Genomic DNA, 13,429 nt, shown 5'->3' with positions numbered 1-13,429 from the left:
AGCAGGATGTCCTTTTTCCCTCCGTTTATAAGTCTGAATTTAAGATGTTGTATCCTTGAATTAGATGGATAGTGGGGCTTTTCAACAATTGCATTTGAAAATCTGCTGCTATATAACAGGATGCTGAGTTCCAGTGCAGCGATTATGTGGTCAGCTTAACCCCTCATGACTGAAATTATTGCAGGCTCATTGAGAACATACCTTTACAGTGTTTATGGTATCATTTTTAAAATTGCAATGATTTGTCTAATCAAAAGTTGTGTTTAAACTGATGATGAAGTGCAATCAAGTACATGCAGTACACAGTTCACTTTTTTGTAAGAATTTCTTGTGTAAGTGAATCATTGGATGGAGGCTCTGGATAACAAACACATAATGTAATCATTCTCTCGATGTCACTTTTTTGCAAACAGTTTGTAGAAAACCACTATAGATTAAATGCTTTCTCCCCTTGGAATATCTAGGAATTACAATAATGTTCTTTTTGCATCATATTCTGCTGTCATATTGTGGGAGTAGCTTCTGAGAACCATGTCTTACTCGAATAGTGTCAATGCCTTGTAGAGAAGTGTGACTGAGGAACAAAGTTTGAGAAATCATTACACAAAGCTTTCAGCATCTCAAAAGTTTTTTTTAACAGAATTATGAAGTATTATTCTTTATACTTTATTAAAATATGTACTTTTTTAACTGGGAGAGAAATGAATGAGATTAATATTTTAATGAAAAGATGTTACAATGCTAATGTCAACCTGACAGGACCTGCAGTCTTACCAATGTGTTGTAGTTTGTGTCCTTCCAGGATAGACAGGTGCTGCATCTTAACGATCCAGATTATGAAATTATGTATATGAGTGTATCTTAAAAATGGGAATAAAACTGTCTTTCAGTGAAGCAGAATAATTTGATAGTGACACTTGGGAGTTGTCAGGTAGAAATGGTTTCTCTACTTGAAAATGGGGTTTTCCTTTCATCTTTCAGGGATGTGCGCCTGTCACTCTCCGTTGCCATCAATACGTGGAACTGTGGTTGTACTTGGGGCAGGAGACACTGCTTTTGACTGTGCAACGTCTGCCTTACGCTGTGGCGCTCGCCGCGTATTTGTGGTATTCAGAAAGGGATTCACTAACATCAGGGCTGTCCCAGAAGAGGTAAAATTGAATAATAGCACATATGAGAGGAAATATTGATTGTTGTTGTTCTTATTTTTGTAGGGCTGAAAACTGTGCTCTTTAAGTACCTAAAAGATATCTACTCAAAGGTATTTTTTAATAAAACTGATTTTAAAATGTATAAATGCTTATTAAAGGGCTAAGGGTCACTTTTGTCTCTATATAAATCATTTTTATCTACTGTACATGTGCCATTACCTGTAAAGTCAGAGTGATGCACTGCACCTGCATGCGGGGAGGGGGATAGAATTTCCTGTAAATTAGAAAATATGATAAAATTATTAAACTCTTGGAAGAACTCCAGAAATCAAACATCTCCAAACTGAAGCAGCCGTAAGAGCACTGTGTGCTTCAGGTCACACTTAGGCCCTAGAATGATATCTTCTGGCTACTATATAATGAATGTCAGTGATCCTATCATTGGCTTAGGAATCTATAAAGTTTTTAAGGAAATTACTTAGAATGATTTTGGTTTGGATTTGCCAGTGGAAATGAAGCAATGCCAACCATCACAGATTTCAGTGTTTGATTTGATTTTTAATTTGGCTTTGCACTTCGGCATTTATCAGTAAGTCTGCACATTTTGAAACTGTCTTAGCCTTTTCAATATATCTCTATTATTACAAAAGTTCTTTCAGTTATTTTTTTTTCTCATTTTGGCGGTACAAGGGGGATGGAAAAGCTTAAAGAGGAACAGAAGATCTCTGGATGCATAATTTACTTCAGTCTCTGTTGCCCTTCAGAATTGTAGACACAAATAATGAGGTTATGGAGGCCATTGCAATGAAGAGACTTGTGTGCTTTTCAGATTCTTGCTAATTAAGAGTCGGTCATTGCTGTGTACCCAAGTCTTTGTTAGCAGCCTGTGTCAATTCCTAAAAGCCACTGACGCACCTACTTACCAAATCACACAGTGGCCTTAGAAGTCGTAAAGTCAGAACTGCTTGAACTGATAATGACCATGCAAGGGTGATGTCAGGTAGGATATGACGTATGCAGAAATTGTATTTGTCGCATAAACATACACAATCAAATCCTGAAGACTTTGCTCCAGCAAAATGCTGCTTGATTTCAGTAGGAGTTTTACCACAGCAGGGATTCGGAAAATCTGAAGTCTGAATTGTCACTCAAAAGATTGTTTTTAACACGTGGTTTTCAATATATTGTAACAAACCCATCTTAAAATCGTGGGGAACATCAATTTAGTCGTGTGTTTAATTTGTCTTTTTAAAGAAGCCCAGTGCTAAGATGGTTACCTAAGGTTACTCTTTTGCCCTCAAAGGAGTTACATGCATTCAAAGTAACAGAGAATGATATGAAAAAATATATCAGAAAAATATTTCCTTTGCAAATCTACTTGGTGTCACTGTCTAGAAGCGATTGATTCAACAGCACCAGAGGCTCTGAAACTGGTGTTAAGATGACTATCTGTATGTCGCAGACATATGTCTTCTACAAAATAAGAATGTATGGTAGCATCAGGAGTCAAAACTCATCATGAACACAGAAAAATATTTCTTTTTTTATTACTTTTATTCTCTAGATGGAACTTGCAAAAGAAGAGAAGTGTGAATTTCTGCCTTTCCTCTCCCCTCGGAAAGTGGTACTTAGAGGTGAACAAATTGTTGCTATGGAGTTTGTTCGAACTGAACAAGACAAAGATGGAAATTGGAAAGAAGATGAGGATCAGGTTGTCCGTCTGAAAGCTGATGTGGTGATCAGTGCCTTTGGTTCAGTTTTAAGTGACACTAAAGGTAATGCTGACCAGTACATTCTGAAACTGCTGATTTTTATTTTATCTGCAGCCATTTCCAGCTTGGAGACCTAAGTATTTTATTGTAAAATTGTCAAGGAAAAAATATTTGCTTGACTTTCCTAAGAGTTGCCTTTAGACATATGTGTATAAAGGAATTTCTTAATGTGCAAAAACTGCTAGTTATCTGAAGCTAATAGCAAATTATAAGTTGTCCATCATCAGAGTTCTGAAATTTTTTAGTAACCCAGTTTTCAGGAAGTATAGAGCTGCTTTTCGAGGAGTCCCTTTAAGCTCTTTCAGCATCAAGGAGAATCTGAAATTCTGAGTGACAATTTTCTATTTAAAACTTGCTTGTAAAGGATGTTCAGCTGTTGTACCATATTTCTTTTTGCCAACATTTTACAAACTCTTATTCCTTCTAAATGACGCTGCTATTGAATTAATTAATGTACTGTATTTCACCTGCCAGAGCAGGTTACTCTCCAGAGATAACGTAATGTGGCATCACTAGTTGCTGAACATGTCCCTGTCATAGCATGTAAAGTACATGCCATGACTCTAGGGAAACCCCATAATCAGGCTGGAGAGCTGACATCTCAAAAGCATGCCAGGATCTGCAGGACTGGAGGGCGCCAGCTGCACTGATTATTACTAAACAAAGATGAAAAGTAAGTTCTGTCAAGGATAAAAGTAAACAAAAGATGACAACATTTAGAAACAAAGCTACAATAACAACAGCAAAAAACCCTCCTAATAAAACATGTTCACGTTTTTTGATTCTCAGGTTCTGCCCCAGTCAGGTAGCAGGCTAAGGGGCAATTCCTGCCTTTTGGCAGTTTTGTGAAATGCGTCTTCATGAGGTTACACAGCTTGTGACTGTTGGTCGTATTCACAGAAACTTCTTTGTCCTTTAGTTATACCTCATAAAGCAAAACTAAGGGTCTGATTTACAAAGCAATTCTGTTTCCTGAATCTCACCATATAGAGCAGGAACCCAGATTAAAGGTGTAGTTGCTCAGTATATATCTCGTTTTCCTCCCAATGTAAATGGGATATCAAAGAATGATCCTAGGGATTTATTCTAGTCTCACTAATTAACTTTAGAGAAACTCATTACACTGCAACTTTAATCTAAACTGTGAAATCTTTTTTGCCTATTGAATTAAGCAAGAATTAAGACGGAATCATTATTCTGGTTTAGCTGATCACGAATTTTTTATACATAGGCAGATTGACTGTGGCTTCTGTTCTGTATACAGCATTTGTAGCATTCACCTGTGCTTGTCTCACCCTGTCTCATTATTTATTCTACTTTACAAGCTTAAAAACTAACAGTTACATCCTTCTATAGTAAAGATACAGAAATTGGCACATAGATGGCATTTCAGAGACTTAAGGTTTACAGGTGTAACAGAAAGAAAACTTAAGAACGCGAGTACAACTAAGAACATGAGTAGAACTGAGCAGAGCTCAGTCTGTGTTTCCCCCCTCTGACACTAGGTTAGATTTAAAGAGTTTGGGCACATACATTGAAGGTACTTGAAAGTAAAAACCACTGACTCAGCAGAAGGCAGAATGACTTAAAATAAATAGCTCCTCAGTCTGGAGAGGCTCATCAAGGTTAGGTTCTGAAAGCCTTAGTAATCCATGTGCTATCCTCTCCAGGGTGCAGTCATGCCAATGAGTTATTCCATGACGTGTTGCCATGGTTCTTTGGGCATAAATGCTCTGATACAGGACCTGGCAGGTAACATATACCTCCCACTTCTCAGAATGCTGAGATCACAGGTAAATTTGGTGATCAGACACTGTTTCTGCCAGCCCAAATGGAATTTCAGAAATTTATAACATAATGTGGCTTTGTGAATCTTTTCAGTCAAGGAAAATAATAAATCTGTAATAATCTAAGCAAAGTCTACCAATGTTTGTGGACATATATCAGGCACATAAAATCTGTGACTTCTCACAACTACATTTTCTGTACATATGTTTTAAATGAAGGTTAATATATTTTCTAGTGTTTTCTGTAAGTTTCTGACTTAATAAAAAGATAAAACATTATTAATGGAGATAAATTGTAGGTCCCTCTGAAGAATCTTAGGATAGAGGAATCTGAGTGAGCTGCTCAGTACTTCCTGTTCCTCAATCCCCTGTTTTATGAATTTAGGACATCAGACAGCCATGAGAATAGTCTAAACTCTCTACTACAGTAAAGAAGAAGGATCAAAATTATTTCTTGAGGAATATGTGAAGTTCATTCCAGAAGCATTCCTGTTTTGAGTATATTACTGTTGTGTTTTGATTGCTTCCTGCAGCCTAGGCATTTGTGTAGACCCCAGCTGCACCCAGGTACTTGCAGTGCTAATTGCTCAGTGCTAGCTCCTGTTGTGCAGTTTTCTCAGGCTCTAAAGGTAGAGAAGGAGCAGCTGGGACTCTCCAGCAGACACCCATTGAACTTGGAGATGCCTTGATGTATAAAGAGTCTGGTATCTATGTTGCTGATGCCTCATGGTTCAGTTTAAACCCCAGGAATCAGAGAGAAGAGATTTTTTTTTAATCTTTAATAGATTGATGAGTAACTCCATTATTGGAGTTGACTTGAATGAGAATTTTAAAAAGTTTTATTTTTTTCTAAACCCTCCATGTAGAAGTCTTTGGGAAGATTTTCTAAAACCTCAGTGGTAAATCAAATACTAGCCTATCTAATCAGCGTGTTTTGTTGAGATTCATAGGCCCTATGGTGAAGGAGTAGCTCTGCTTTCTCCTACATTACAAACTGCTTCAGCTGAAAGTTTGAACTTACTGTGTTGCTTAGTCCTGATACTGTGCAGTCTTGCACATTTTGGTACTCATTCATCTACTAAATTGGCTTGTTACAAGTTTTTCTATAGGAACATAAAATGGGAGGGGAACAAAATCTTAGAACATTTACATTAAGGATCATTTACCTTGCAGCTGAGCATCACACTTCAGTTTCACACTGTACGGAAGTACAGTGGCCAACATAGTGGAACTATGTTGCAATAGCAATCAAAATATAAAGGAAAAAAGTACAAGAAATGTAGACATTTGTTTTGTAAATTGCAAAAATAAAAAGGAACTAAAGTAGAAATAAAGTGCTTCTTTTGAGCAGCCCATTTTGGTTGCTTTTAAATCTTTATTTTTTGAGTAAGATGTTCTAATGAAAGTGAAATTCATTTTGCACCAATGAGCTAGATTATAACCAAATCTCTGGTCTATCTCAGCATACATAACAGAAAGAAATGGAAAAAAAAAAAAACCCCAAAGCATCTTATATTTCCGTTGTATTTTTTTTTTAAGGGAAGAACAAAATTTTCTATTCAAGAAGTGGAGATACTCAGAACTTGACTGGACAAGGCCCTGAGCAACTTGGTCTAACTTTGAACTTGGTTTGACTGATGTTGCCCCTGTTTTCAGATGGAGGGGTGCAGAGATTTAAAAGGACTCTGTTAAAAAATTTTTAAGCCCTTTGAGAGGGAGGAGGACTAGGTGACTTCCAGAGGACCCTTCCAGCTTGAATTTTTCTTTGACAGTGACTGCAGTTCAGGCTGATTATACGTGTTAATTGTATGAACAAAGAGCTCTATCAATTGACCTAATTCATAAGGCACCTCTGGGAACTGAGAATACAATATTGGTATGGGCTAGGCTAGCAGGATTTGTCCTGTTTGTTATAAATATTGTTAAATGCTGATGTTAATGATGTAAGAATTAAAAAAAAAAACCAAAACAAACTATGAGAACAAGAACATTTCAAATAAGACCTTAGCCCCAATTCAGAAAGTCTTCAGTACAGCCTTGACACACTGCTGTCTTAAGCAGAAGTGGACCATAGATTAGAAAGCTATTTTCAGTCTATTATTCTCATTAGGATGCTTCTTATTCTTGCATAGTAAGTATTAAATTTGCAGCTGAGGTTCCTTACACTCACAGTACGTATTTAGTCTTTTTTTTTTTTTTCTATTAAAATAAAATGTTAATTATGTTTTTAAGCAACAGTTCTATAAGTATTCATCCTCCCATTGGGAATCATATAAATGCATCATTAATTACAAAAAAATCAGTTTTCCTAAGTCCATTTTATGCTCAGGATGTTGTTAATAGGGCAGGAAAGTTGCTCTCTAGATTATTTGAAATAAATTAGCCCTTTACTGAAACCAGTAAAAAAATCAAATTGTTTAAATCAAACTACTGAAGACAGAGGAAGAGAAAGGTTTTGCTTGTTGCTGAAAAATAAAGATTTTGCAAGCACAAGCTGCTTTTTTTGTTGTGTAGCTTACAAAGCCTTCAAGCCGTTGTAACTGACCTACATAAGCAGCTGCAGGAAAACTTTGTACCTTCCCTCATCTTCTTGCTCTTTTTTTTTTTGGTTTGTGATTATGAAATACCAAAACATGTACTTGCCCCATTCCAAACTGCAGTACCCAACACACACAAATGTAATTTTGTGTATTCCCTGGCACTGCGTGGATGCAGCCTCAACATCCTATTTAAAACCAGAGCAGCTGGTTTTAAGTCTGATCTTTGGATAGCCTGTCTCTTACGTAATTTTCCTGAGAAACAAAAGGGAAACACATTGTTGGACTGCAAAAAATTGCATTGTTGCTTTGTTCTGACTTTATTTATTTTTGTGTATTTCTGAGGAGAACCTGGACTTCCCACGAAGAAGTCATGAAAAAATGGTATACTTGTCCAAAACACACTGCAAAACTAATGCAGCATAGGAGATGGGCAATGTAAGTTTACTTCAAAACTCTGTTTAGTGGGCAGCAGTAAGGAGGAACCACTCCCACATTCCAGAGCGCTGGCGAATCTTAGCATGAAAACGTCTGTTTTGTTTTCCTTAAGAGATGAAAAGGGGGAATGCCAAAAATGAGCAAAATATATTCTTAAGTTTTTGTAGTACATAACTGTTGCATAGTAACTGAACAGCAAAATTTTATTTCACGTTTTTGGGATTCGATCTTAACTTCTGGTATCTTCCTTTAACTTTCACGATGACTGTCATCTTGCTTGGGAACTGCAGCAGCCAAATCTTACTGGAGTGCAACTAACCCGTAGTGTAGTTCTGTGTAGCGCAAAGATGAATTTTGCCCAAGTAGTTAACGATTTTATTATTTAGCCCGCTCCTAGATTATTTTTATTTCTGTGGGTTCGGAAAGAACTTGCTCGGGAAAGGCGAAGAGCCTGCAGATCTCTGACCTTGTAAGTGTAAAAGACGTTAATATTTATTGTATGAATACAGAATTTCAAGCGATGTGGAGGCCAGTGAACCTGCCGAGAGCACTGAGCTTCTTTACGCAGCCTCGTCAGCCAGCCAGATTACTTCAGCCTCAGATCGCCGGGGCCTTGACCGGTGAAACGGGGAGGGTGGGAAGCAGAGCTGCGGCTGTGCGGCACCGGCCGGGGATGCCCGCCAGGATCGCCTGGTGTCTCCCTGGTAGCACAGCGTCTGCTTCTCACCCACAGCATAGAGTTTTAGCCATCAGATTCCTTTTTGATCATTACATAGCTGCAATTTATATAGATTCAGCAGATTCCTACTGAACTAGGTAGGAGTTTTCCTGCTGAGTCATTGGGAGTAGGATTTTTCACCAGAAATAGCTTTACTGAATGAGTTTGAGTGCAACAGTTGCAGGGCCTGCAACGATCACCAGCTCCCCAAATCCCCAGGTGGTTTCAGCGTCGCTCCTACGGCCACTTCCATGCGAAGCAGAGATTTTGCTCGTTACCCGGCAGGCGCTGGTACGTGTTTACTCGGTGCCGGCAGGCGCTGAATCCGCAGCGTGCGGTTTGGAGGCGGCCGTCGGCGGGGCCTCCCCTCCGCGCGGGGCAGCGGCCTTGGTGGCCGGCTCGGCCCGGCGCGGCCCGGCCCGGCGCGGCGCGGGGCGGAGGCCGGCGGCGCAGGATGGCGCCCGCCCGGCTCGCGGGCGCGCTCAGCAGCGAGGGCGCTGTGCCCGTGGAAGCCGCGGCTGTGCGGGAGAGCGGGAGACGCTTCCACGGTATACTGGGGTTTTCTTCCCTGAAGTAACGCTACTATTCGCTGTAAAAGAAGTCTGTAAGATGGATGTCAAAAATAACATTAATGAGCTACTAAAGCCAAAATTACAGGAACTTATGAAATTGGTTAAACATAAAAACCATTAAACTGTTTATTGAAGCTTCACAGATATACTGCAGTTAATGAGCATTTCTGCTATTTAAATAAGCCCAAATTGAACGCACATTACATGGATACATAATTAGTCATGGCAGTCAAACACACACAGACTCACTGTTAAAGCTTTATTTGAGGAATCTTTTCCATTTGATTTGTTTTGTTAATTAAAATATTTTTTCTGTATTCACTTATATTTTAATATTGTTTTTGCAAGTGATGTAATTTGCTGCTGCTTTCCGTTTGTGTTTATTTGCTCTGTGAAGATAGCAAATGTGGAATATATATTCAGTAGTGTTGCTTTTCTTTGTTGTTTTTTGTGTTAGCATCACTTGATAGCGTTAGAATAATTTGATTGTATGTTGTCTTTCATCCAAAAGAATTTTTTCAGATTATATGTACTATTTCATCAGGATAGGGAGGAGAATGCAGCACAGCCACAGGGTTGTACTTTGAATTTTCAAGAGAAAAGCTGTATTAGTTTTAAACTTTAAAGTGTGTGAGGGTGCAGAGATTTAAAGGACTCTTTTTGTTAGCCCTATACTAAATCAAACACCAGCAAAAACACTGAGCATCCTGTTTGCATATTGTTCAGCGTCAAGCGGCTGGCAGTTTAGGGAACTGATAGTCATGGTCACCTCCTTTTGGACTCAGATCTGGTGCTCAGAGTCTCTCTCGCCCTTGAAGAGGCAGAAAAGACGCTCGGGTTGGTGAAGGTCTCTGTTCTCCCCTTCTGCCTACGGGCAGCCTGGGAAGAGATCCCTTCGGCCTCTCAGCTCCACTGGATGCCAGATCCAAACTGTGAGGACATCAGTAATTCTTACAGAAGATGCTTTTATATCATGCTTTTATTTCTTCTTACCTTGGAGGTTATAAGAAAGGCAGAAGGAAATAGCCTCTGGATGCCATGTTGACCTTGCCCCAAGGGAAATGTTCTTTCCTAATTGTAAAAATAGAGATGTGGCAAACGAATCCCCAGTCCCTGAGGAGATGTTTCAAGTGGAGTATGTTGGGCATTCTTTGTGCTCGAAAACCTTTCGGTAGAATTATGTCTGGACAGCTATTTTAGCACGAAACAAAGTTTGAGATAGATTTGGGGACTGTAGTAGATGCGGGATACCAGAAGTAATACCTTGTTTTTCCACAAAATTAAATTTAGTTAAAAGTTTCAGTTTTACGTTATGTTGTCTGAAAAACTACACCTGCAATAGCATGTTGCCCTCTAATACCTTTCTTTACCTTGGTTCAGTACTGTCTCAGAGAAACAAAAGTCATTTATTAAATCCCCAAGAGCAAACCCTGCATCACCGAGTTTTCACTCGGGGGGTTTCCAAACATGTCTTTACAAGCCTATATGTATTTAGCTTGTAAGAACTGTCTAGACCACATGCTGGGATGGTACCACTGCATGCAAAAAGTTATCCTATATACGACAAGTATAATATGATCAAAAGCCTTCTTGAGGTACAGCCTGAGACATGCAGAAAAGGTTAATGTATTGATTTATATATATATTACTGAAATATTCATAATAAAGCTACTATCAGCCAATATTAGCACTTTCCTTAAAAAACCCTCATTTTTTACATTTGAAAATGTCTTAATCTGAAGGTTGCGCTTGGTATGATCGTTCAGTAATTTAAGTATTTTTAAAGGAAACCAGTTCCCGAGTTTTCAATTCTATTACTAGGCAGATACTGTTGTTGCCAACGTAAGCTAAAACTGTGTGCAGGGTTGGGGGGTTATGCAAGTAGTAAGTCATGTAAATAGATTAAACACATGTGATGGTAAAAACCGCTACAGTCTTTCCCTTGCAAATAAGCAGCTAAACATGCATAGTATTTGTTTTCATTGTATCTTTTCTATATATGAATTTCCTAACTCAAAGAGCTTTAAAATACTAACTCCCGGATGGCAGTTCAGCTACTGCAGTGTCTGTGAATTTTAAGAGCGCTAATGATGTGGAGTTCTAGGTCCAAACCACCTTCTGCTATTCTGGATTTTGAACCAGTTGCAAAAACCACTTTGGATTTGAGTCCTGTGTTTATTTGTATGTGGATGGTGAGAGCAGGAGTGGGGGCGGGACAAGTAGGTGACAGTGTCTGCCTTTCCTTCCCATTTTAGTGTTTTACCGCTGATTCTGCACAGCCCTCTGCTTTGAGATACTCTTGTAATGTTTCATTTGGAGATGAAGGGAGAAGCAAATGCCATCATGGCGATATGCAAGAAAGATGTGTTTCGAGTTTGCTAAGATGCGTTGCAAGTTTGCGAGTTTGCTATGTGCTTCAAGTTTGCTATGTGCGCGTTTGGACAGTACTGGGAGTTTGCCCTCGCGTTAGTGTGGGAGACACATTCTCGTCTTAGGCTGCGTATATGACAGCACAACTACATCAGTTTAATTGACCTTGGCAATCTGCATCTGCTAGAGGCATGTCCCAGAGGGACACAGCAATGTTAAGCTGCATTTTATTCTAGAATCTTCTGTTCTTGTAGAGTTAAAGCTATATAAAAATGAATCATTTTGATACATTGCATAAGATGTGCTAAAAATATTTTAAAATGTGATTGTCATTATGAAGCTACATTAGAGTGTTGTATGATTATAAAGGTAATTCTAATGTTAAAATTAAAAAGCAAACAATAAAGTAAAATTTTGCGTAATAAAAATCATTAATATAGCAGTAATATTACTTTTTTCTGAACACTTTATTTCTATTTAATCCCATTTGTTTACTGCCATACAGTATAAAAAAATTTTATTTATTTTTACATTTACATTCTTTTTGAGGACAGTATTAGCTCATGTGCAGAGTGCCTATAGATGCTGTCTTCTAACATGAAAAATGAAGCTCTATTAAGGAATGTTTTACAAGAATTTAGAAACTTCAGTGAAATAAAGATAGAAAAGATGCTGTCTTCTTGTAAGCATTTTATTTTGATTGTTGACTTTTTTCCGTGTTTTTATAATTTTATTTTTAATATTGGTAACAAGTTTCAAAGTGAGCCTTACTTTTAGATTGTTCAGAATTTAAATATTAAGTCAGAATGTTTTTGACTTACTAAAATGTATCTTTTTCGGAATTACTTTTTGTTAAAACCAGCACACTTTGTCAAAGCCAAAATTTTGTTAGCATAACATTTCCCAGTGGGGAAAATGTTACATTTGAAAATTTTCTATCAGTTTTAATAATCACATGTCAAAAAGTAGCAGAGTATCATTTCTGCTGTGAGGGTTAATAAATACAGGAAGCAAATTCTAGTGATCTAAATGCATTTCAAGAAGCTATGTCAGAAACATTCTTTTTCAGTTTTAAACTTCAAAAGTATGATGTATATTAAGATTCACAAGAGTTTATGGTAGTTTACCCAAGAGAAAAATGCTTTGATTTTGTAAGTGCAGTACAAAGCTGTGAGTGAAAGGAATTTAATTTTTCATTCTTAGTACTGTTCAGTAATAGGATTTTCAGAAGTGTTCACTATCAACTGGACTTTTCCCCTGGCAAATGAATAGTACCACTGAAAATGACTTTGTGAATTCTAGCTTCTGGGATGTACAGTTTGTTCTCAGGGAGTGACCAAAAGACTATTAAAAAAAGTTATTTTTTGTGCCTGTGCTGCATCAGTCACTTCTTACAACATTTGCATGCATTTATTTTGTACACAAGTCTGGCTTTGCAGGCACAGAGGGACTGGTTACTTTTCTGCCTTTGCTGAAGAGCCATTCCATATAATAGATGTTGTACTTCAGTCGTAGTCCTGTTAGTAATTACGAACCTCTATTAACTCCAAAGTGTCCATGTATATAAAATAATTTTTAATTTTTGTTGTAAATTCACATTTAGGTAAGTAAAAGCATATTTGACAGTTTTTTAGAAACAATTTTTTTCTTTCTTCTATTAATTCTTTTTTTTTTTTTTTTTTGTCTTTCACTTTAATTACAGTCAGAGAAGCCATGGCACCTCTCAAATTTAATAGATGGGGTCTCCCTGAAGTAGATCCAGAAACTATGCAAACAAGTGAACCGTGGGTGTTTGCAGGAGGAGATATTGGTGGTCTTGCTAACACTACTGTGGAATCAGTAAATGATGGAAAACAAGCTTCCTGGTACATGCACAAATACATACAGGTGATTTTATTTTCCTCTTTCCGTTTTGTCTGCTTTTAGATACTTTTTTCTGATTATTAAAATGATTGTTACTGATTTCTAGATTAAGTATACGTATTTTGAGCAACTAATAAGAATATCTGGTTGTTTGTACATTACAGTTCAATTCAACTGAAAAACTAAAACGCTGTGCATATCAACACACCCTTAATTTTGGA

General features: G+C 37.7%; 1 protein-coding gene across 1 annotated transcript in view; it reads left to right on the top strand.

The window, feature by feature from the left end:
* DPYD (dihydropyrimidine dehydrogenase) overlaps positions 1 to 13,429 on the top strand; it is a 342,976-nt gene that overhangs the window by 151,293 nt on the left and 178,254 nt on the right. The window contains exons 10-12 of the mRNA XM_062581637.1: positions 982 to 1,151; positions 2,716 to 2,926; positions 13,048 to 13,232. Of these exons, the coding sequence (XP_062437621.1) occupies positions 982 to 1,151; positions 2,716 to 2,926; positions 13,048 to 13,232 (566 nt within the window). The remainder of the gene's footprint in view (positions 1 to 981; positions 1,152 to 2,715; positions 2,927 to 13,047; positions 13,233 to 13,429) is intronic.

The sequence above is a fragment of the Rhea pennata genome, chromosome 8 (genome assembly GCF_028389875.1).
Source record: "Rhea pennata isolate bPtePen1 chromosome 8, bPtePen1.pri, whole genome shotgun sequence".
NCBI classification, from domain to species: domain Eukaryota; kingdom Metazoa; phylum Chordata; class Aves; order Rheiformes; family Rheidae; genus Rhea; species Rhea pennata.
This window is presented reverse-complemented; position numbering and strand designations above follow the sequence as displayed.